This window comes from Halyomorpha halys, unplaced genomic scaffold (assembly GCF_000696795.3).
Source record: "Halyomorpha halys isolate HHAL.00 unplaced genomic scaffold, Hhal_1.1 Scaffold765.1, whole genome shotgun sequence".
In the NCBI taxonomy this organism is placed as follows: domain Eukaryota; kingdom Metazoa; phylum Arthropoda; class Insecta; order Hemiptera; family Pentatomidae; genus Halyomorpha; species Halyomorpha halys.
This window is the reverse complement of record NW_027113294.1, coordinates 186,357-210,455: the sequence shown is the minus strand read 5'-3', so window position 1 is coordinate 210,455 and position 24,099 is coordinate 186,357. Positions and strand designations below refer to the sequence as shown.

The window sequence follows — 24,099 nt, the reverse complement described above, 5'->3', positions numbered from 1 at the left end:
CGTCAGTGAATAGCGACTAGGGTATTGGAGACCTGCCTTATTTCGTGCTGGGTACTAAAGATAATTTCCTATCTAAAACACATGTAACAGTCACTTAATCTTACATTGATCATGGTTTTATTTGCATAACTACTGAGAGCAATCTTCTATGCTTAAACTTACCTATAACATGCTACTTTGCTTTGACAGTTGCACTTTAAGAAGAAAGGTTTTTTTTTCTATTTTGAATTGGATGTATTCCACAGATTGTAGGTTTGGGTTTCTTTGGGATGACTAGTTCATCGACAGTAGAGACAGTAATCGGATCGGTTCAATACGTTATAAAATCAAAACTTTTCTTACTTAGTAGTGTCACAAAATTTACCCGAAACTAAGCATAAATGTGATATACATTTTCATTGTAATTTTATACGAGCACAATCTTCGGAAAATGCTTAGTTTTCAAAATATAAAAACTGGAAAAGAGTTACATTTCGTTTGATTTCTATATTTATGTTGTGAACCCGTCGAGGTATAAAGCATGAAATTCAGATTCAGCCCCCCCCCAACAAAAAAAATCTAGAATCGTTAAAAAACTTTTTTTTTTTTTTTTACAAAACGCTCTTTTTGAATTTTAAAATTGACAATTTTATACCCTCTTTAGTGGCATTGCAGATTCCCCGAAAAAAAAATGTAATATTAGCATTATGTTAGAAATTTTGTTTACTTTAATTCTGTACAGAATGTAATCCGAATTTCCTAGTTTTATAATTACTGAAGAAAAAAAAAATCATCGGAAGTAAAAAGCCTGGAATTCTAATTCACCTCCCTCCCCCCTCCTCCAAAAAAAAATCTAGAATCGTTAAAAAAACGTTTATTTATATATATAACTTTTTTTTTTTAAACGCTCTATTTGAATTTTCGATGTCTGGACAATTTTATAGCCTCTAGTGGCATTGTAGATTACCCGAAAAATATTGTAATATTAGCATTTTGTTTGAAAATTTGTTTACTTTAAATCCGAATTTCCTAGTGTTATAATTACTTGTGGAAAATTGAAGAAAAAAAATCTTTATGATTGACAAGAAGATGTGTGAATTTTCGTTTATAATTTATTATACATTTTTGCAAGGTAGTTATTTATTCTTGCTTTTATTTATACTAGAGTCAGCGTAAAAACAAAAAAAAGAAGAAAGAAATAGAATGATGAGAACATCTCTATTCATTTCGCACAGGAGTGAGCAGCCGAGAAAAACGCTTCGTCAAGACGAATCCACTCCAGTATCCCCGTAAAAGCTTCACGTTTTATACTCATTCCTTTTAACGGTTTTACTCTGGGCGATAAATCGTTCAGGGAAATGGACATTCTTGAGATGATGATGCATTAATGTTGTTTGCAAGAATATCACTGGTAATAAAAATTAATTAAAAACATTTGCACCGGAGTCATTTATCAAGAGAAACCATCGTAAGCTAAATGAGTTACAATTAAGTGCATATTACCGAAGGGAACAAGTTCAGAGTAATGCCTATTTTAATTGCAGTTTCGTTGGTTATAGTAGAATCTAGTTATCTTGTTATGTTTAAAATTTCTTACTTTTTATTAAGACGTGAAAGTAATGTAACACCTCCTCCTTTTCCCACCTCTGTTCACGCTATTCTCAAATCTTCATGCTTTCATTCTTGTTAGTAATGAAAGATATTTCCAATGTTCGGTTCAGTTATACCGCATTACTGTAGGATCATTGCGGGATTTTTATTTTTATTGATAGATAGGTATTAGCACTTGTTAGGTTTAGTTTTCTTGTGAGAAGGGTATAACATATAACATGATTGAGAGTCTGTTACTTGGTCTGTTAAATGGAGAATGACGTCACGCAACAGACCAGCTGAGCTCGTCACCGTTTTATTTGTTGTCGCGTTACGTTACTTGCTCGTATTTTGTCCTTTGATTGTGTTAGTATTGTTTAGGAAGTTATTAAAACTAATAAAACAATGAATGACAATTATAATAATGTAATGACAGTTGTCAATTAGCTCATCTTGATTCTCTTACCCACAAGTCAGAAAATCAACAAGACAGTAGCCAAACGTTTACACAACTTCCACTTTTCACTCACTTTAGGTATGTTGTAATAAATTACTTTTATAAAAACTTAGAAGTAAACAATAACATGAAGTTTTGGAAGGCAAGGTTATAAAGCAAGTTGCTTTAATTGGATTGCTTATTTTGATATCTGAGGTTTAATCGTTATGTAATAAAAATAATCGTAGTAGAATTTCGTCGAAGGCCAAAATAAGAATTTACAACACACGTATGGCTTTGAGGGTTTGATCCTAGCCAAAGCTCTAGAAAGATATCTTCTCAGATTTGAAAGTAGGATTCGATGATACGTATTAAGAGGTGTCAAAGAAACGCCCAAAGATCAGCGGCAAAGAAAAAATATAGAAATAAAAGCACTATTTAATGACCTGGATGTGTGCTAATTCATCAGACTTGCAGAGCATGTGCCGTTGATGGGCAGTAATGTAACCACACTGAAAGATATGAATGAACCTTTAAAAGGAAACAGACGAATGAGAAGGAAATGTGAAGACAGACAGTGTGGCTACCGATGCAACTAAATTGTTCGGAATGCAAAAAATTGGAAGGTAGCAGCCATTAAAATAGAAAAGTGGCGATCTATGATGGACCAGGTCACATCTCAATGATTGGTATGCAACGCAACTCAATAATAAATAGTGGAAAAACTATAAATTTGTATTTATTATCGGAATTAAGATTTGAGCTGGATATATTGGCAATGGCATGGACTAACAACACACGAAACGAAACCTATCGCATAGCGGAAGAACGTTGACATTTTGACGATTCCTCCCTATAACATCTGTTACTATAATATCTCAACATATATTTATTTTTCTTTGCTTTCAATTGGGTTTTTAAAGAATTATTTTACCATAAAATATTACTCAGGAAGAACAGTATAGTCATGGTAATTATAATAACGTTTTACGTCAAATATAAAAAAATTGAATTTCATCGTTTTTTTCCACCAGAACTTCAAATATTCAATCATTATTAATTATTCATCAGTTATTACTGATTGTTAAACCGATAAACTATCAAACAAATACAAATTGTCAAATCGGTAATATTTGGTTAAAATCGGTCGATATCTGTGTAGTGTTCTTGTTGGATTGCTGTAGGGTGACGAACCTTACATATCCGATGAGTTCTGCTTAGTTACTTAGTGGGTAATCATATATTGCTTGGTAGTTAGAGATCCAGGAAGTTACCGCTCCGCTTTAGCTTTGTATCCACTTTATGTGTTTCATGCTATGTCGATCGGAAGGCCGACGAAGTGAACATATCTCATTACCTGTTGTATTATGGAATGTCGAGTATTGATGATGCTCACTATACCATGATTGCATCACCATTCGCTTTTTAATTGTTCAATTATACTCTTTTTAATGAGTGAGTGACACTCAGGAAAATCAAGGGGTGCCTCTTTTCATTGAATAATGAACTACAATCCAAAAATCATTACCAAGTTTTTATGGAGTGAAATAGGCATTTTCATTTATTCACCTCTTTTCATTGATAAATCAGTGATTTTATGACTGCATAGTTTCAGTGGAGGCTGATACTGATCAACTAATCACCTGCTTTACACAATTGTCCGTTATGAACACGTATGCTGAACAATTTTAAAAGTTTTATTTTATCTTTTAATCTAGACGAGACGATAAAACGAGGCGATTTTCTTTCACCAGTCTTATTCAATTTAGGACTAGAATTTATTAATATAAATATGATGCATAACCAAATGTTTAACTGTGGGTGGTAAAACATACTTACTTGGGTATGCTGGTGGTTTGGTACTATGGGGTGAAGACGAAGAAACTATAAAACAAAACACAACGCCAATGATAAAATCAAATAAAGAACTATGTCTCGAAATAAATAGGAGTAAAACAAAATACATAGCAACAAAAACGGAAGCAATACCGATAGAGGTATATAGAGAAATACATTTGAAGAGGTAGGGAGGTTTAGGTATTTAAGGTCCACGGTAACAAGAAAAAAAGAAATAAAGGCAAGGAAATGCTGGTTATTTTTCAATTTAGAAATTGCTTAGTTAAGCGCTAAACCTTAGAATTTACAAAAGTATTATCCTTTCTTCTGTTCTTTACGGATGCGAACTGTGTATGGGATGCGAAACACATGAAGAGGGACGACGTCTCTAGATTTTTAAAAATAAAATATTCTGACTGAAAAAGGATGAGTTATCCGGAAAATTTAGGTTTCACAGCGCCCAATTGTAGGACTGCATCCAGTAAATATAATTTAGTTGATGATATTGCGCCAAATAAGAAGAGCATGTAAGGTTCTAGCGGTTTTTGTTCAGGTAACGAATGTTAATGTTAATAAACACTGAACTTACGGGTAAATGATTGCGGGGTACCCCGAAGCGTAGGTGGGATGATTGTGAGAGATCAAAACTGCTTTTATTTTTGGTTTGGACAGATGTATGTATGTATACAGCGATTGATTGTATTGACATCGAACCTTAGAGATTGCAAGGCTATTATTATTATTATAAGTTGATGAGACGCAATAATTCCATTAACATCATCAGAGATTTTCCACGTTATACTGGCCCAGTTAAAGAGTAATGGATGCACTTATTAGAATAATTTATTCAACGATGGGAAAGAAATGAAAAATCTTAGAAATTTATTACATCCGATGGAGGTCCGAAAGAAACTTAGAAGGGAGGAGAGACCCAGACGTAGGAGTATACATATCGATAGTCAATAAATTATTGTGGGTGTTAAGGAGGGGTGGGGGTGGGGTGTTAAAAGGGAAAGAGGGGGAGTGGGTCAGTGGAGAAAGTGAGTAGGAAAGGGGGGGGGGATTCTAACGGTACGCTCTGCCTGGTCTAACTGGTGACCCACATCCGCTGCCCCATTCACACAACCCATCCATGGAGCTCACAGCTCCATTCGACGAGTTCCTATATATGCCTCTCTTCATAAGGGTTCTCAGATGAAGTCTACACTCTCCTTCTGGGTAAGTGTATACATTATCTTATATATAGGCCTAATATATTTTTTATTATTAATTTATTTATTTTTTTACGCTTGATTACTCTTTGCCCACCTACAGAGAGCCTCTTCCGTATGATTCATTTCAAATCTGATAAATTTTATTCTTTTTCACTGCATTATTATCAGTTAATTTCAATTGCCTTATCGATATCCAAAAATCGATTTTCATCTCATCATTAGTTACTTAAAAAATAGAAACATTATCTCTTTGCCTTCTGGCGGTACGATTACATATTTGCCTCTATCAGCATCCTCTGTTGTCAAGATCACGCTTGAAATCCTTTGACATGGCTTATTGATAACGAACGTAGTGATTTCCTCCGTACGTAAGACATGGATGACCGCTGTGAGCAGGTGCTTGTGATGTGACCCTGACCAAATGGATCATTGACCCCAGTCTGTCGAACCCATCTCGTCGGCTTTCATAGCATCTTTCGATTAATGCATTCCTGCATAAATCGATATTTACGGGCAAGTGGTCTTGAAGAGTACGTAGTGTTAATTAAAGAGAATTTTAATGACAGAAAAATAAATAAATCTTTTAATTACTTATTCTAATTTAACTAATAATTAATCAAACTAACATTGCGTTATAAAGATAAAAATAAAAATATAAAAAATCTTTTTTATACTAATATATTTCATCACATAGCGTAACAAGACTGATAATGGATTATTAATAATTTTATTTATAAGTCATAAAATTTTTTTTTTTCCCATCACAGCCAATTTTTTCGGTTTTCTATAATTCTGTTTAATAATTTGATAATATCTTCATTAATAGAATTTCAAAATTTGAATTTTTCCTTGTCAAATCGGTGTTTATAATCAACATTTTAAATAAATATTTGATTTATCAAACTGAAATACTCTTTTAATGATTTTTAAATAATTGCTTCCGAAAGTGGACATATTAAATTTTTATTTGTTTTAATTTAACCATTAATTAAAAAATCAACTTCATTCTATAAAAACCTAAAATTTTCATAAATCTTCTTATATTTTAAATCTTTGTGTTAAAGAATATGGAAAACCTTTATTGTACTAAAAATTTTCACACAACAAACGAGATAATCTATTATTTACGATACAATTTATTTTGTATCAAGTGATTTAAAATCATTATAGTATCACACCATAATCAAAGATTTTATCGGTTTTCTAGAATATTATTTGATTCTTAGATAGTATTTTCATTAATCGTATTAAAAATTTTTCACGAAAAAGTGTAAATCGTTTATTTAAAGTTTTAAAAATACCAGATAGAATTTTCTATCAAAAGTTAATTGATCCATTTCTAAAAATTAATATATTTTATTTTGACAAATTAAAATTCTATACTGAAAATTTATTTAATTGATTTCAAAATTTGAATTTTTCCCTGTCAAATCGGTGTTTATAATCAACATTTTAAATAAACATTTGATTTATCAAATTGAAATACTCTCTTAATGATTTTTAAATAATTGCTTCCGAAAGGGGACATATTAAATTTTTATTTGTTTTAATTTAACCATTAATTAAACAATCAACTTCATTCTATAAAAACCTAAAATTTTCATAAATTTTAGTGTTAAAAAAAATGGAAAACCTAATAATAATACGAACAATTTTCATCAAACAAAATATCATGATTGATAATCGATTATTTAGAATAAAATTTAGTATTTATGAAGTGAAATAAGATCATTTTTATTTATCTTAATAATAGAAGATAACCTTTTTCAGTTTTTTAAAATTATATTTGATTTTTTGATAGTATTTTCATTAATCGTGTAAAAATGTTTTCATGACCAAGTTTGTTTAAAGTTTTTAAAATTTCAAATATTATTGAGGAGTTTTCTATCAAATGTAAATTTATCCAATTAAGAAAAATACATTTTTTTACGCTTAAAATTGTTCACATAAAACGTATTTAATTTATTACAAAATTTTAATTTTCTCCTGTCAAATATTTGTTTATTTATGATCAACATTTTCAATAAACGTTTGACTTATCTTCATGAGACGTTTCCATAATAATTTTCCAATTCTTATTTTAATATAACTCTAATTAATCCACATTACGTAAATTTTCTAATTTTAGTTTAAAAGATTATATAAAACCTTTATTATATTGATAATTTTGATCAAACACCTTATACAGATTGATATTCGATTATTTACAATGGAATTTTATTTTGATAAAGTAATATGAAACCATTTTTATTTACTGTCATTATCAAAGATGTTTTCGGTTTCCCTCGAGTTCTGTCATATTCTTTGAAGCATCGTAAAAGAAAGAACAAATTGCTTATCTAACGTCTTAAAAAAAATATTTTATATGATTCAGCCTTGAAAAATGATTTAATTATGGACAATAACGTTACATAAATAATACGTGAATATCGCTTACAAGAAAAAAAAAGTTTTATTCTGTACGAAATATAGTTTTTAAGTTGAAACAGAAAAAAATGTGATGGAAGGAACGTTAAATGTTAAGTCAGAAACGTTCAATACATTAAAAATGTGAAGAAGTAGAAAACGGTTTAAATTCTGTCCCAGCGAGATTATAATTGATAAACATATATAATTTTTCTTAAGCTATATTTCTATTTTAACTTCATTGTCTTATCAGTGAAATATCCAGTCTAAGTCATTTGAAATGCTGATCTACAAAAAAAAAAAAAAAACAATAAATAAAATAATAATAATAATAAAAATAAATAAATAATGATCAGCACCATATTAAAACATTTTTGTATCTTTTGATTCATGAACGATAATAGACTATATGAAATTAAGCTTAGTTTTCGTAAATTGAAAATATAAAACTTTCGTAGAAATTTGAAAATCGAGAAATAATGGAAACTTAAGATTTAAGTGTTGAATAACTAGTAATTTTACATAAATTTTATTTATTGTTCACCAAAATTATATAATAACATTGATACCATTCCACGAAATTTTATTGATAATAAATAGATAGTCATACTTTGACTTAAAAAGATAAATAAAATTAAGAAATAGTTTTAATCAGTATATTTAAACATAAGAACATATAATTTAATTATTTATTAAAAATCATGAATTTTTTCCTTGGAAAAAGAATGAGTAAAAAAAATTATAATAATCTTTATAATTCACAGTAAAGATATTATTAACGTATTTTTTATAAAAGCTGAATAAATATGAAAAAGTATTTTTTTTATTACAATAAGATTCGATTTGCAGTCCTAGGAAAAGCTGGACTGTTGTTTTAAGAGGTATACAAAAAAGTGGAACCTTCCCTATATTTGTGACAAATTAGATTTTTTTTTTGGACGCAATAAAGTAAGGATATTAAAATAAAGATGGTACTGAGAGATAATTTTTTTTTTTAAATTTAGAAATAAATAAAAATATCATAAAAATAAAAAAGAAGAATAATATATGTATATAAACTAATGCCAGGTTCCAAACCTGTTTCGAAGTAGAAAGTCATAGTTTAGTTGAAAGTTTTTAAAAGAAAAGTGGAAAATGTTGTTATATCTGGAAGCCATTTGCAAAGTTATTAAAGAGAAAATACGCCTCTTACTGGAATACTGGAGCCAACCCGTCGCACTTTCTCTGCGCTGATACGTATATAAGAGCATAAAAGGAGAGAGTAAAAAAACGACACTGAAAACACTTTTACTGCCCTTTTGAATAAGTCCTCATAGACTAAGTAGAGAAAAATGCTTCGAATAAAAGCCGAGAAGATTCACGTTCAGAACTTATTTTTTATGAATGAACTTTTTCCAGAGACCGAGCACTTTCACTAGAAAAACAGAAGATGATATCTCTGTATCTATATATATAAAAACAAGATATATAAAGAAAAAGAGATGGGGTTCATCGACCTTGCCCTTGGAGGTTGCGTTCCAGTACACGTCGCAGTTGGGACAACAAAAGACTTAAGATTTCACTTTTCCCTTTGTTGGGGCGCCATAAGAATGGCTTCCCTCCCCCACCCTTTTATATTCGATACAGAGGTGAAAGTCAGTAGGTCATTGTCAATTATAACATAGAACCTCTTTGCATCTAACTCTCTTCGCACTTTCACTAATCTTTTTCTTCTCTGTTGTTAAATCTTTATTTATTTATATGAAAAATTGAAATATACCTCTATGGATTTACTTCCATGCACATCGGGAGACCATATATGTGATCAAGTTATCGATTACATTTGTGCAACTAAGATAATAAAATCGTTTAAAAAAGTTATTTCGTTATATAATGTTATAAAAGAAGAACGGGGTATATAGGTGATCGTCTGGACTGCCTAAGGGGCCCAGACAGATTGGCACAGTAGCCAACTGGTAATGAGGTTAATATACAACTGGGGTACTAACCTCAACCCGCTCCGTGCAAACAACTACAAACAGTTAATAGCAAGCACTCCACCGATTTTATTATTTAAGTAGTTAATTTGTCTTGTTAATTTTATTAATTACGTTTTTATTTTTACGTATACCTATGTTTATAAGGTAATTTAAACCTGCGTTGACTTTTAAACCATGGTGTTTGAAGATTTAATTTCTCATAAATTATTATATATAATTTTACTTCATTAGGGATATTCATAATCTTAAGTGCAACTTGTCAATGGGTCTTTTAAATGGAGAATGATGTCACGCAACATATCAGCTGAGCTCTTCACCATTTTCTCTGTTGTCGTTTGGTTATTTGCTCGTATTTTGTGTTAGTATTGTTTTGAATGTTTTAATAACAAATAAAGCAATGGATGACAATAATAATAATGTAATGACAATTGTCAATTAGCTCATCTTGATTCTCTACCTCACAAATCAGATCAACAAGGCACTCAGTAGCAAAACTTTCACCCTTATACTTTTCACTTATTTCAGGCATGATTTAATAAATTACTTTAATCAAAACTTAAAAGTATACAATAACATAACATTTTGGAAGGAAAGGTTATAAATCAAGTTGTTCAAAAAATCCGCTAGGAGTTCTTATGCATTTAACATTTAATATGGTAAAACAGTATAAATAAATAGGTTATTTGCTCGTAGTTCGTTTTGTGGGAATTTTTTAAACTCTAATAAAGTAATGGATACAAAAAATAATAATGCAGTAGGGAGAAAAAAAACTAGGAGATGGAACAAGTGAGGTGGAGAAAAGTGTGTCAAATGGATAAATATTTTCTTATTTTAGAATGTTAAAAGCGATATAATATTTAACATGGTTGAGAGTCTGTTAATAGGTCTGCTAAATGGAAAAATGTTTTCTTATTTTAAAATGTTAAAAGCGATGTAATATTTAACATGGTTAAGAGTTGACTAGGATAAGTTTACGTAAAATTTAAGATTTTTTTTTTGTGAATGTTGAGAAATATACTTTGCTTAAACCTATTTTTTTTTTCGTAGGTGCTGTGTAATATAGTGAGCATATTAGGTTACGATGGGTATACGACGTGCACAAAACCATTCAGAGGGGGGAAAAGCAGACTTGACGTACCTTGTGATTTCAGCACGCAAAATTGGTGTACGGTGCCTGGATCTTACTACCCTTGGTGAGCAATTTTAAATGGTACTTTTCAATTGTATTTTGTTTGACTATAGTTTTATAAGTTTACAATAAATATTTATTGATTGGAGAGGTTTGTCGGAGGGTGCGGTCAGCAAAGAACAACATAAATAAACAAAACAATATTTATTTATTTTATGCCGACGTTTCGACCTGAGTTTCAGGTCTTCATCAGGGGTTATGGAGTAGAAGCTGGGCCCAAACCTTTTTTGGCCCAGCTTCTTTATGTTGTTCTTTGCTGACCGCACACCTCCCCCCTCCCCCCCGACAAACCTCTCTAATCAGTAATCTACGATCAACTATTTACACCTCACAATAAATATTTTGTGTTTGTTAGTTAAAATGTTCGATAAAAAATTGAAATGTCAGTTATCTTTTAAATTATTAGAATCCATATTTAAATTTAAACTGTAAGCATACTTTTACTTGGGCCCCTGTACTACCATGATAAAGTCAGTTTTAACTTTCACTTACCTATAATGTAATATACAGTAAGTTAGAATGCATCCCGATCGTGAAAAATTTCGAATTCGATTTTTGGACGGGAATAGATGTTTTGAGTCCTGAAAACTGTCTGTATTTATTAATGAGGTGTATACAGTTGACCGTAGATTCGATATGATGAAAAGGCGCTCGGGGTGCGCTAACTAGGATACACAAATAAATAAAAATAATTTAATTCTGCCGTTTCGACTTGGATTTCATGCCTTTATTAGGGCTGAAAAAACAAAAGCGAGATAACAATCATATTTCAGAGAAAAATAAAAAATAATTGTGTTTGTGAACAGCCTCAAAAATGAAAATCTTTAGGAAACTTAAATTACATATTGAAGGCGGGTTATGCCTGAGATGTGACAACATTTTCGATTTTCTCTAAAACAACTAACAATTTCGATTAAACTTGACATTTCAACGAACAATAACGAAATTCTCAAAAATAGCAATAATTTCAAACCGAGTTTACTGACCTATGCATAGTGTTGGGCAAACATTAGCTATAATTGAAACTAATAGCTAATATTGCCATGGATACGATATTTATTTATCAATGGTTCATTCATGAATAAGGGTCGTATCCATGGCAATATTAGCTATTAGTTTCAACTATAGCTAATATTGCCATGGATACGATATTTATTTATCAATGGTTCATTCATGAATAAGAAAAACTGAAGTTAAATTGAGAAAATTTCCCATCTTTTAATAGGGATATTCATAATGTTGAATGTTAAATCCATAAGAGCTCCTAGCGGATTTTTTGAGCAACTTCTTTTATAACCTTTCCTTCCAAAACTTCATGTTATTGTTTACTTCTAAGTTTTGATTAATGTAATTTACTACATGTCTAAATTGAGTGAAAAGTGGAAGTTACGTGAAAGTTTGGCCACTGAGTGTATTGTTGGTCTTTTAACTTGTGGGGAAGTGAATCAAGATGAGGTAATTGACAACTGTCATTACATTATTATTATTATTGTCAAGTAACCTATCAAGTAGCCTAAGACAAAAGCAAACATATTGGTGACGAGCTCAGCTGGTCTGTTGCGTGACGTCATTTTCCATTTAACAGACCCTCAGCTATGTTGTAACTAAAGATCATGAATACCCCTAATATGTTAAAACGATATAACATGGTTGAGAGTCTGTTAATAGTCTGCTAAATGGAGAATGACGTCACACAACAGACCAGCTGAGCTTGTCACCATTTTAGTTGTTGTAGTTAGATTACTTGCATGTAGTTTTTGTTATGATTGTGGTAGTATTGTTTTAGATGTTTTTAAAACTAACCCATGGATGACAATAGTAATGGTGTAATAACAGATGTCGATTAGCTCATCTTGATTCTCTTCCTCACAAGTTAGAAGATCAACAAGACACTCAGTAGCAAAACTTTTACACAGCTTCCTCTTTTACGCAATTTAGGCATATTGTAATAAATTACTTTAATCAAAAATTAGAAGTAAACAATAACATGAAGTTTTGGAAGGAAAGGTTATAAAACAAGTTGCTCAAAAAATCCGCTAGGAGTTCTTATGCATTTAACATGACTTTGAATAGGGCTGCTCACAATCCTGTACTTATAACATTTTATATTTAACACAACATTTTGAATACCCCTAAAGATGTGCTGCCCAATTTCATTGGGTTCCTAGCTATACAGCTTACTTATTCAAATCTAATCAGCCATTTTTTTTTTCATCACTTTGGTTCTTTTATCCTTTTTCATTAGTTTTCTTTTTCTTTCTATACTTAATTACTTTTTTCCATTTACCTCTCTCTTTTCTGTTTCTTTTTTTTTCAAATTTACTCTTATAAACCAATGTGGCTTTACTTTTTTTTTCATTATTATTTCCCTCTTTAACATAAATAAAATACACCTAAAATACAAAATACAATTAATATTCATTTTAAATAAATAGAATATAAACTCGTCATATAATTGGTAAAAGTAGTTTTAGATATATAAATAAACATAAAAAAACAAAACAAATAGATATAAAAATTTATAATTAAAATTAATAAGGAAGAGTTATTCACTTCAACTCAAGCAGTTATTGAACCTATAATATTAAGACTTGTTTTATGCTTTTATAAATTTTTTATTGTCTGTCTTGATCTGTGAAATTCTTTTTTGTCTTTCCCAAGTCAATGTGTCAAATAGTTTCAAAATAAAACACTTATCTCGACTAAATCACAATAAATTAAATTATATAATTTTCTCTAGTTTTAAAATAGAAAATAAGCATACTTTTTCCGATTAATTTTTACCTAATTTTAAAATAAATTTCATTTTTAGGCGAGCTGTAAGGAGATTTGTATATGAAAATCATGGCCTAATGCGAAGAATGTACGGAGCGGAAAGACACATATCTGTCTTGCGTTCAGAAATAGAATCAAACGATGTAGAGTACCAAAGCGAAAAATGGAGCCAAGAATCTAATGTCAAACATTACAAATTCAAAAAGGAAGAGTTCAAAACAACACACAAAACTACAACACAAGCGCCAGTAACAAATCGAACATCGGCTCCTGACATAACAACAACTTCTGCTGGACCAGAAAGTACGACGGAATCCGATTTCACCACTACTGATTTCGATTTTGAAACTACGACGGAATTTCTGACAACTACAATGAAAACCGAGACCGAATCAAAACCGCAAATCTTTCAGGACACTCTAGAAAAATCTAGTACAACCACGGAAAAGGCTCAATTATTTTATAGAACAAAGGGAGTGTTAGTATGTTCAATCATATTTTACTATTGTTTATAACAATGTTGGTGATCTTAAAATTGATACATGTTTTTTTAGGAATGCATGTCCCGTTAAGGAAGAAGTAGTGGCTCCCTTCTGGGCTAACAATACTAGAGGAGAAATACTAGCGTTACTGAATCTGTATCCGTTTGAACAATATGTTCATTGGGAAAGGTGCACGTAAGTTAAATCATATATTTAGACAGCCAGATAATCAATCTTGTTTTATTTATTTTGGATTATGTTCAGGTGAGTTTATAGCTTTGACAAGAAAGTAATTTCGATTTGTAACAGTAGATAGCGTTGTTTGTTTAGTTATTCTTTTTTCTATGTAAAGGCGGATCCACATGGCCGCTCGCCACGAATCGGAAGCTTGTACTAATGCTCGGTAAACAAAGAGCGGACCATCCACAGGTCTGTGTTATTCTGAGCGGCAAGCTTAGCGGACGTACAAGTGGTTTCAGCCATTGCACTGGGATTGTATTATTTTTATTACAAAAAAAAAAAGAAAATGAAAGGAAATTAAATATAAATAAATAAGATTAAATATAAAACTTATTATAAAAAGTACCAACAAACACCTTTAACCTCCTAACAGATCTCAGTTGCAACTATACAAAGAACAATGGTGGAGATGCTACACGAGCCCCTTTGATCTGTGTCCAAAAAACCGACTCTCGACGGATCGGCAACGAGCATAGGCCAACTCGTACAAGCCACCCATCCACATGCTCGCGCATGTCTGAGTTCGCCATGGCTTGGCCAACATGTAGAGGCCCCTTTATGCTGGATCTACACGTTTGCCACCTGCCGCAAATCCAAGACTTGTACAAATGTTTGTTAAACAAAGGAAGGAACAAACGTCGTTATCCACAGGCTTGTTTTGTTCTTTTGATTTTTGTCGACTATTAGATTGTATTTACACTATTTTATTTATAGAAAAGATCAAAATAAAGATAAGTAAAATGAAACGAAACGTAAATATCTACGAATTAGATAATAAATGCTTTGTTCTTGAATTTTTATTAAATACTTGTAATAGAGCGACCCAAACATTTGATGTTTTTATAAACTTATATTTGTGTTGTGTTAAATAAAAAATTAACCTTTGAAGTCAATTGACAAGATTAAAAAAGAAAAGTACACTGAAATAGAATATTAAATTATACAATCTTAAACTAGAGTTAAATAGAGGCTCTCTCAATTCCTCATGGGCATAGGGTAATTCGAGCCAAGCTTCATAGCTAAGGTATGGATATTGAACACTTATGCTCTAATTGTGATGTTTCTGAGACTGCATCAACTTATCTGTCAAGTACTAAACCTAAGGCAATTCAATGCTTCTTCCATACCATAGTTAGTGTCCATTTGGGGCGATAAAGGAAGGTATCAAAATAGCAGAAAAATGATTAATTAATAATCAACTTTTCCCCCCACTTTGAAAGACTAAATAAGAACAAGATACAAATATTGAAAAATATAAGAATATAAATATAAGTTATATAAAACATTATACATAAAAAAATTAATATAAAAAGGGAACATATAGTAACTAAAAAAATATGAATTTTAATTAATAGAATATTTGATATAGATTGAATAGGTGGAGTATCAGAAATTGGAAGCTCGACAGAAATTTGTGTGTAGCAATCCCAAAATGATCTAACATATTCAACAGAGATTGTTTTTCTGAGAGCTTTGGTTTTTCTCAGCAAGAATTTGACAATAATTAATGATTTTTGATAATTTTATTAACATTGCTTCTTTTATATATGTGAATATTTTTTGTTTAGATTTGAAAACAAACAAATGTTCTGCAGAGAAGGCTGTCGGTGTGAACAGCAGTACAGGTTACACAGATTACTAGCATATGATCCTTCAAATGATTGCAGGGGAATTTTTTCAGATTGGTTTAAATTTCCATCTTGTTGTGTCTGTCGCTGCTATGATTTACCCAGTGAGTTCAGGTTAACGTCACGTTCACCAAGGAAAGACAACAGCAATCAAAATTGATAAAAAATGATATCATTAAGATGTATAATAAATTAATGTGTAAGTATATATATACATAGATTTTTGCATAAAGGAAAAGAAAATTGATACATGTCTCATAAATATTTAATATTGCTTCAACTATTTATAAATAAAAACAATAATCACAAAACAAAAAAATTTAATTATCAAATTCATTTTCATGAGAAAACAATAAATAAGTTTCTAACATTATATGTCATGGCCATGTGTATGATATTGTAATTATATGTAAAATAATTATTTAACTATTGTAAATTATTTTAATAATTTAATTTAAGTCAATTGTAAATACATATATTTAAAAAAAATAAATTCTAAATGTGTTTATCTTTTCAACAATATTTCTAACATCTTCCTCATTATTCTAAGCTAGTTGCTAACTGATTTTTAAATAAATATAGGAACAAAGACAATTATGAATATCAATTGAATTACATTAAGAGGAATATTTCACTTAAACAGCAGTAAGTTAAATCCAATTGAAATTTTTAAAAACAATGATCAAATTTATAAATGTGTTTGATTTGCAATCAGATCTAAATTAGATAAGAATGACAGTCATAACTATCATATAGTATTGACTATATTAAAATTTAGGTTAAACAAAAAATATCAAACACATCTTTATTAGTAATATAAAAAATGTTGACATTATAAAATAAATTAGAATATATTAAAGGTCAAGAGGAAAAAATGTAACACTGATTGTCTTTATTTTTGAGGGCATTACCCTAATATAAAACTATATTAATTTTCTCCCTTGGCCCTTTATGTCATTTCATTAAATTAAAAAGTTTAATCACCTAAAATATAATAATTGTTGAGTCTCAGATTTAATAATATAGACGAAATTCAAGAAATAATTCTTAAGACCGACATATTGGATAGAACTGTAGAAATATTTTAAATAAATAGTAGAACATGTAAATAATTCAAATAAGTCTATTTAAAAAAAAACCAAAAAAAAAAAAACCTGAAGTCTTATTAAAAGTTTTATTTAGACTTAAAATTAAATGTTATATTCTGTTTGCTAAAGTGTTATCAGGTTAACTTTTCTATGATTTTGTTTACATTGAAAATCTATAGTGACTGTAAGAGGTTTAACTCAAATATAAAATACTCTATTAGTTTTACAGGCATAAGGTAAAAGAAGTAATAAAACTCGCTTATTTCGAAAATATTGGAAAAGAAATTAATTTGTTGTTATATTGATAGAACTGTTTCCTGTAGTAATCTTAAAAAAAAAATTGAAAAATATTTTCTTTTGAAATTTAAATTAATCTTTTTTTAAATGACTAAGCTCATAATACTGGACGGCAAAAGACAAGCTTCAGATCTATTAAAAATTAAATTATGGGTCAACTTCTGGTTGTGCATTATAAATGAAATGATAATCCATAATTTCACTTAACAAACTTGTGCACAAAAATATAAATTCATAAATCTACAATTCATACCTAATGCGATTTTTTTATTTAATATTAATATAATATATAATACGATTATATACCTAATTTGAACTACAATTTGAGCAATTTCTGAAATTACCTTTTTTTTTTATTTCATTATAAATTGATTATCAAATATTATACTTTTGGCAATGTATAATTGACGACTATATTGTGATAATTTAAAAATAAATAGAAAGGCCCATTTGCAATACTGTAAAGTTATCCACGTATTTACTTACCGCTCAAGTAAAGGAATTTATTTTCTAGATTTTGATAATATATTCCTCTGTATTATTGATCCTTTACTTGTGGTCAATTTACTTTGGATTGGAAGGGATAGTTTTTTCCCTAATGGTATAAACTCATTTTGATACAATGAAATACGTTTGTAGAACTTCAATACATCCGGGTTAGCCCAAACCTGTTTAGGATGGAAACCGATAACACGGAGACGATCCAAACTTTTAGCTCTAGACAATGCCACATAGGCCTGGCCAGCTTCAAAAGTGTTATTTAAACATATTTCTACACAATCCAATGTTAGACCCTGAAAAAAAAAAAAATTATATTTATAAAAAGGTATATCTAGAGGACTATTTATTTTACACAAAAACTGTAGGGGCTGTATTTATAAATTTGCCTAAGGAAGACCTTACTAAAGTTTCCCTTTAAATGCATACCTTTAGTTTTATTTAACAGAATTTTTTTTCTCAATATTTTCCTTAGGAACTATTTCTTTCAGCAAAGGAAAGTGTATAGGAGCATTATAAAAATGAAAATATTGTTAAGGAAAGCAAGGTTTGGATCTAAAAGAAACCTTAATAAGGAGTTCCTTAGAAAAATTCATTATTATTCATTCATTTATCCCTTGATGCTCATAATTTTTTTTTTGCATGCAACGTACTAATGTATAAAAAATATTTTCATTTTTTTTAAATTACAGTATTAATGTCAGCAAAGCTACTGTTTCAAATTGTATATAATGACAGAGGAGAATTTTATGTAAGAAGGGAGGAGTTAAAATGAAATTTATAAATAATTACAATAAACAAGCTAAAAATTAATAAATAAGTTTACAAATATAAAATTTTCTATATACATATAACAATTTCTCAAGAGGAGATCACAACACCAAATATAATAGAAGGATAGGCTTCTCGTGCCACCTGTCATCTGATTCCTGATTCAGAGACGGTGTTATCTGACCTTTGAAACATTTATTAAAAATGAGAAGAGGAGATTTATGTTAAAATATTAATTAAATCGAGCAACATTGAAAAAGTGGTAACAATTGGAACAGTAACAGTTGTGGTAACAACAAAACCCACCATTACCTATCTTACCTCTAAAACATACCCATGGAGTGAGTAGTATTAACTTCATCGAGAAATTGGAGAATGAGTCGAAGAAGTCCGCCCGCCGTGGCTAAGATGATTTACCTGGCGAAGATGGCCAGAATGCTGGCAACTACGAGTGCGTAGTGAGGAGAAAATGGAGAAGATATGTGTGTGCAGTGAGAGTTGTCTGTCTATTTTCAGTATAAAAAACAACAGAAAGTAGTTGTTTTGTTTTTGACTTAATAAAAATCACATGTTCCAATTATCGATTTGTAGTCCATATGTTGGCTGCAACAACTACATATAATTCATTCAATTTATTATATTTTCTGCATTTCATTACTTCTATAGTATTTCATTTGCTTATAATGAATTTCTAATCCTTTATGTTTAATTGAATATTTATTGAAACCGCCCACATTTTTTTCTTATCATACCTATGGAGGTTAAACCACAGCCATGTTCTGATTATACTGAAACCTTAGGCATGCAAATAAAAAATACAATTTTATCAAGCTCCATCTTGTGTACATAAAGATCTATATGAGTAATATGCAGTTATATATATATATTTACCTGAGATTTGTGAATAGAAAATGCCCATGCAAGTCTTAGTGGAAGTTGTTTTCTAGTCAATAACATTCCTTGAGGTGTTTTGATAACCCATTTCTCTTCTTTAACATTATAACAAGTCCCAGATAAAAATTTAACAACCGGTGTCCCTAATCAATTCATTTATTAGTAAATGTTCAAAGATATTAACGATAAATGGAGGTTTTATAATTATTATACCATTGACAAATTTTTGAACAACTCCTCTTGCTCCATTAACAAGCCCACTGGAGACATTTATATTTTTCAATAGCATAACCTGGGCTCCTTCTTTTAAGAAAATCTGCTTCTCTACAGCAGTGCAATCATCTAAGGTCTTTGTTACTCCATCAGGACTGTCAGTAGCTTCAAAAACTCTTGAGTTACCTTTAAAATAACAAAACTTTAATAATATAAGGATGCCAATGAACATAAAAAAACCAAAACATGAAAAAGAAACAAATAAATATAATGTTGGTTGAGCATAAAAAAAACATAATGGTTATGCTAATAAGAAAATTTGTAAATTAAGGGTCAACTAACCAGGAAGACTTTTAAGTTTTGAATCATTTATTTCTTTAGCTTCTTTTGTATAACAACATAACCTAGTTGCAAGAATACCTCCGCCTTCAATATTTTGGGTTGCAGTATCTTGAAGGATTTTAGTGAGCTCAGGGTTGGCACTATAATGAGAAAATTATATAAAATATTAAAATTATATAAACTAGGGGGTTAACCCCTGCTCCAACTGAACCCTGGACCAACCCCATTTAACAAATTATGTCACTATTCATTTAATTGTACTGCTCGTTCAAATTTTATTATTATGTTATGCTCAAATGGTATTATTAGTATTTTTTAATATTTCACCTTACAAATAAAATAAAATATAACAAGATTACTAAAAACTTTTTTACATAATACTGAGATTTTAAATTAAAAAATATATATCTATGTATATTCAAATATGAAAATAATTTATTTACAAAATTCCTATCTTATAATCCTTTTTCTGGTTTTTATTATTCCATCTTATTTGTAAACTATAATATTACACAGTGATGACTAAAAACGTTTTTATATAACAGAGACATTATAAATTATAAAACATGTACCTATATACAAAGAGGAAAATAATTTATTGATATTTCTATCTTATCCGTTTTCTGGTTTCTATTATTCCACCTAATATGTAAACTAAAATATTACACAGTCATCACTAAAAATGTTTTTATATAATAGAAAGGTTAGAAATTATAAAATATTAATCTGTGATCATAGGTAAAATAAAATATTACACAGTGATCATATGTAAAATAAAATTTTACACGATCATAAATAAAATGTTACACAGCGATGACTAAAAACTTTTTTAAAAAATAGAGAGATTAAAACAATATTATAAGCAATATAAACAGATAATTTGAAAGTTATGTTATTACTTCTCTGAACAATAAAATAGTCCATTTATTTACACTATCTGATACACTTTATTTTTTTATTATTTGTAAAAGAAAAAACTAATTTTTTTAATATGAATAAAAAAAGTAACAAATGAACACTTACTCTCCAAGCCTAACTTTGTTAAGAATGGAAATAAACTGAGAATCATTCTGTCGATGAACTTGCTTGAGAATGAACGTACTGAAGTTACATTTATCCCAACTTTCACTCATGAAGCAAAATCTTTTTTTATTATTCTTCACTGGAGGTAATTGTAAAAAATCGCCGCAGACAATAACTTGAATACCACCAAAAGGTTTGTCGTTTCCTCTAATCTGCCTTGCCACCCACTCAATTTTCTGAAAAAGAAAAGAAATACGGATTATCTCTATCGGAATCTGGTGAGTCAATTCATTTAGAATTTTTTGAGGTTATTGATTTCCATTTTGAATGAAATATTTATTAATTATTCATAACATAGTACAACGTTTCGGGACTACTGTCCCATATTCATGCACTTTAAAACCTCATGATTTCACATGGGAAATCAATTGACAAATGGTTTACATGATGATGTAAATCATCATGATGATTTATTGAATGATATGAAATCATGAGGTTTTAAAATGGTCCTGAAACGGTGTAAATTGGTATGAATAATTAATAAATATTTCATTCAAAATGGAAGTCATTAACCTCAAAAAATTTTAAAAAGAAAAGAAATACATACTAATTTAGGAATATACAGTTAATTTTTTCTTCATCAACTTTTACCACATAAATATCATCTTAAAAATTGCAAAAGAAATTTAAATAGGTAGGTGATTCTGGTTATAAAAATAGTGATAAGATGCTATTACTTTCCTAGGTAACATCTGTGAATCACTACTCCACGTATACTAACAAAAATGATTTCTGCTGATTTCAGATAAGAAGTCTAGAAGCCCCAACAAATACTTTTCAGTGGAAGTCAGGGGCTAAATAGGAATAACTGACAATAATGTTCGACCATTTTGTAATTGGGCACAAATAAGTATATGACCACTCAACATAATGGGAAAGTATTTTTAAACTAGCACTCTTTCCTATATTGAAAAAAAAAAATCAGTAGCAAAACTGTTCTTTCCAGATTATAATTTATTCATACAGCTCACCTCAAATAATTCCGAATCGATCATGGAAATCTCATCAATTATAAGATGTTTACAATTTCTCCAGTTTTGTTGGACATTAGGCCTTTTCGCGAGCTGTAAACATTTGGCTAAACTGCTTTCACCATCCCCAATACCTGTAAATAAATTAAATATATTAAATAAAATAAAACAATCTTAACTATAATAAAAAAAACAATAACGGAAAGTTAAAAAAAAAATAATTGGATTGAGAGTTATAACTAAATATATTCTGATTTTACAGATCTTTCTTTTGGATATGTTAAACAAATTATGCTAAAACAAAATTTACAGCCTTGTTGAACTATCAACCTTACCCTATGGGACCCATGAAAAATCTATTTTTTAAAATAATCAGAACATCAAACTGCTTATTTATATTATCAATTTAATTTAGGCAGAATTTGAATGGGTTGACTTTAAGCAATGGAACATATAGTGATTTGAAGAAGTGATATCTGGATAATATAGATGGTACCATATATCTTTGCTGTTTTTCACTCTTAACAAGAATTACCTTATTTCTATGGAGGTTTAATTTGATGGTTTTAAATACTCTTTAAACACAGTATACTGTACTAGTCACATTGAGTCACAGCAAAATTTGCTATCTATGGAACATTTGTAAAGCATTGACATGCTTTCAAATTTCATCCTTAGTAAAATCAAATCAATAAACACTCAATATTGATAAAATATTTTTTTATAAATAACACAAAATTGTAAGCAGGAAATTTAACAATTCAATTATAAATAATTTGTTTTAAAGCTGAGTGTATACAACAATTGTATAAAATTACCAGCAAACGAATGGAGAGTTACTCCTCCAATAAGACAAGCAGCAGACCCAGTACTTGCAGTAGCTACTGTCATTTCTGGAGGAAGGACATTAATTATTGCTTGAAGCAAATAAGATTTACCTGTACCAGCACTTCCTAAAACAAATTATTTAAACATAATTAAGAAAGCAGTGAAAATATAACAAACAAAATAATAGTTCAATATACTTCTATACCTGTAAAAAACACATTACAGCCTTTTTGTACTTCATGTAAAACTCGTTTTTGCTCATCTGTGATAGAAACAGTATTGGCTTCTAAACAGTGCCTTTTGGCTTCAATATCCTGTAACATCAGAAGTTCACTATAAAGTCAATTTAAGCCATTGGATACTTTTCATGATGAAAATATATCTATACCACATCAACACTTTGGTTTGGTCTCTTCAAATTAGATTTATTGTCTACAGTCTTAATACGGTTAACATCTTTAGTATTAATAGGGCTAATCTCTTGAACATATCTATCTTTTGTCGATAAAAGTTTTTCTCTAACACTGGCTTTTGGTGAACTTTTGGCGCTACACAACTTTATAAAAAGTATTTTAAGGAATGAAATTAATAAAGCAGGAGGTGCATTATTAATTAGTAAATTTATTTTAGAGGCTGGAAACATAATAGTTGCTTTCCCTTCATTTGCAAATTTCTTGTGAATTACTACATCTTTTAATAACAGCTTTTGGTTTACTTCTTTGGACTGCACATACATGAATAGATCCCGAAATTCATTCCTAACGATTTGCAACGAACACATTTTGACTTTAACAGTCTTATTTATAGTTCCATTAGCAGAAAGCCACTCTATTGAGCAGCTACAACTAATATTAGAAGTATTACTTATAACAGCACTCATACTTGATATCTCTTCTAGACAAAATTAAAAACTGAAACTAATAAACTTGTAAGAAAACACCATAAAAATTATTTTAAAGTCAAGAAATGTCTTGTCAATCTCATCCCTATTGTTTGGAAACACATTATTTAAAAAAAAATTGGCGGTCTATCGTTTACAAAGTTGAACGACATAGAGCTAAGAATTAAGTTAGTATAAACTAAACGTTCTTTGGCGCACAAATCTTTTAATTGATCGTGTTCTTAAATAATGTTCCACTGGTTCTCCTTTTACGTATTTTTTTATTTATTTCACACATAATTTAATACATTATACATAATTTGATACTGGGTGTTTTAATAGCCATCATTTTAATGCCGTCTTCAGTTAGATATCTATCCTTTTTAGAGTTCGTTCTGTTAATTAGCAATAGATCTTTTCAAGGGGCCTCTACATGTTGGCCGAGCCATGGCGAACTCAGACATACGCGAGCATGTGGAT

General features: G+C 29.7%; 2 protein-coding genes and 1 long non-coding RNA gene across 4 annotated transcripts; 2 read left to right on the top strand and 1 right to left on the bottom strand.

Moving 5' to 3' along the window:
- The first annotated feature begins 4,920 nt into the window (after window positions 1-4,920).
- Window positions 4,921-16,141, top strand: spz4 (Spaetzle domain-containing protein 4). The gene is made up of 5 exons (XM_014429107.3): window positions 4,921-5,059; window positions 10,488-10,633; window positions 13,442-13,882; window positions 13,959-14,081; window positions 15,695-16,141. The coding sequence occupies exons 1-5, from the start codon at window positions 5,036-5,038 to the stop codon at window positions 15,912-15,914; spliced, it is 954 nt and encodes a 317-aa protein (XP_014284593.1). The 5' UTR covers window positions 4,921-5,035; the 3' UTR covers window positions 15,915-16,141.
- Window positions 12,927-23,733, bottom strand: Pif1 (Pif1 DNA helicase). 2 transcript variants are annotated; one of them, XM_067050858.1, is made up of 10 exons: window positions 23,128-23,733; window positions 22,945-23,053; window positions 22,730-22,864; window positions 21,912-22,045; window positions 20,881-21,116; window positions 19,858-19,997; window positions 19,516-19,701; window positions 19,300-19,445; window positions 17,626-17,933; window positions 12,927-13,022 (listed from the first exon to the last, which is right to left on the bottom strand). In XM_067050858.1, the coding sequence occupies exons 1-9, from the start codon at window positions 23,617-23,619 to the stop codon at window positions 17,643-17,645; spliced, it is 1,869 nt and encodes a 622-aa protein (XP_066906959.1). In that variant the 5' UTR covers window positions 23,620-23,733; the 3' UTR covers window positions 12,927-13,022; window positions 17,626-17,642. The 2 variants fall into 2 exon arrangements, with proteins under 2 accessions (XP_066906959.1, XP_014284591.1); XM_014429105.2 differs by lacking the exon at window positions 12,927-13,022 and adding an exon at window positions 15,707-15,844.
- Window positions 21,021-22,438, top strand: LOC136796621 (uncharacterized). The gene is made up of 3 exons (XR_010844371.1): window positions 21,021-21,158; window positions 21,686-22,047; window positions 22,174-22,438. It is a non-coding gene; the product is annotated as an uncharacterized lncRNA (long non-coding RNA).
- Window positions 23,734-24,099: the final 366 nt, after the last annotated feature.

What these genes read in the sequence shown, in the direction of transcription:
- spz4 (XM_014429107.3), top strand. Translation starts at nt 5,036, where the DNA reads ATGAAGTCTACACTCTCCTTCTGG. An exon ending in AGTCTACACTCTCCTTCTGG is followed by an intron (nt 5,060 to 10,487) that starts GTAAGTGTATAC and finishes TTTTTTTCGTAG; the next exon opens with GTGCTGTGTAATATAGTGAG. An exon ending in GTTCATTGGGAAAGGTGCAC is followed by an intron (nt 14,082 to 15,694) that starts GTAAGTTAAATC and finishes TTTTTTGTTTAG; the next exon opens with ATTTGAAAACAAACAAATGT.
- Pif1 (XM_067050858.1), bottom strand. Translation starts at nt 23,619, where the DNA reads ATGAGTGCTGTTATAAGTAATACTTCTAATATTAGTTGTAGCTGCTCA. An exon ending in AACTCTCCATTCGTTTGCTG is followed by an intron (nt 22,046 to 22,729) that starts GTAATTTTATAC and finishes ATTTATTTACAG; the next exon opens with GTATTGGGGATGGTGAAAGC. An exon ending in AACAAAGTTAGGCTTGGAGA is followed by an intron (nt 19,998 to 20,880) that starts GTAAGTGTTCAT and finishes TTCTCATTATAG; the next exon opens with TGCCAACCCTGAGCTCACTA.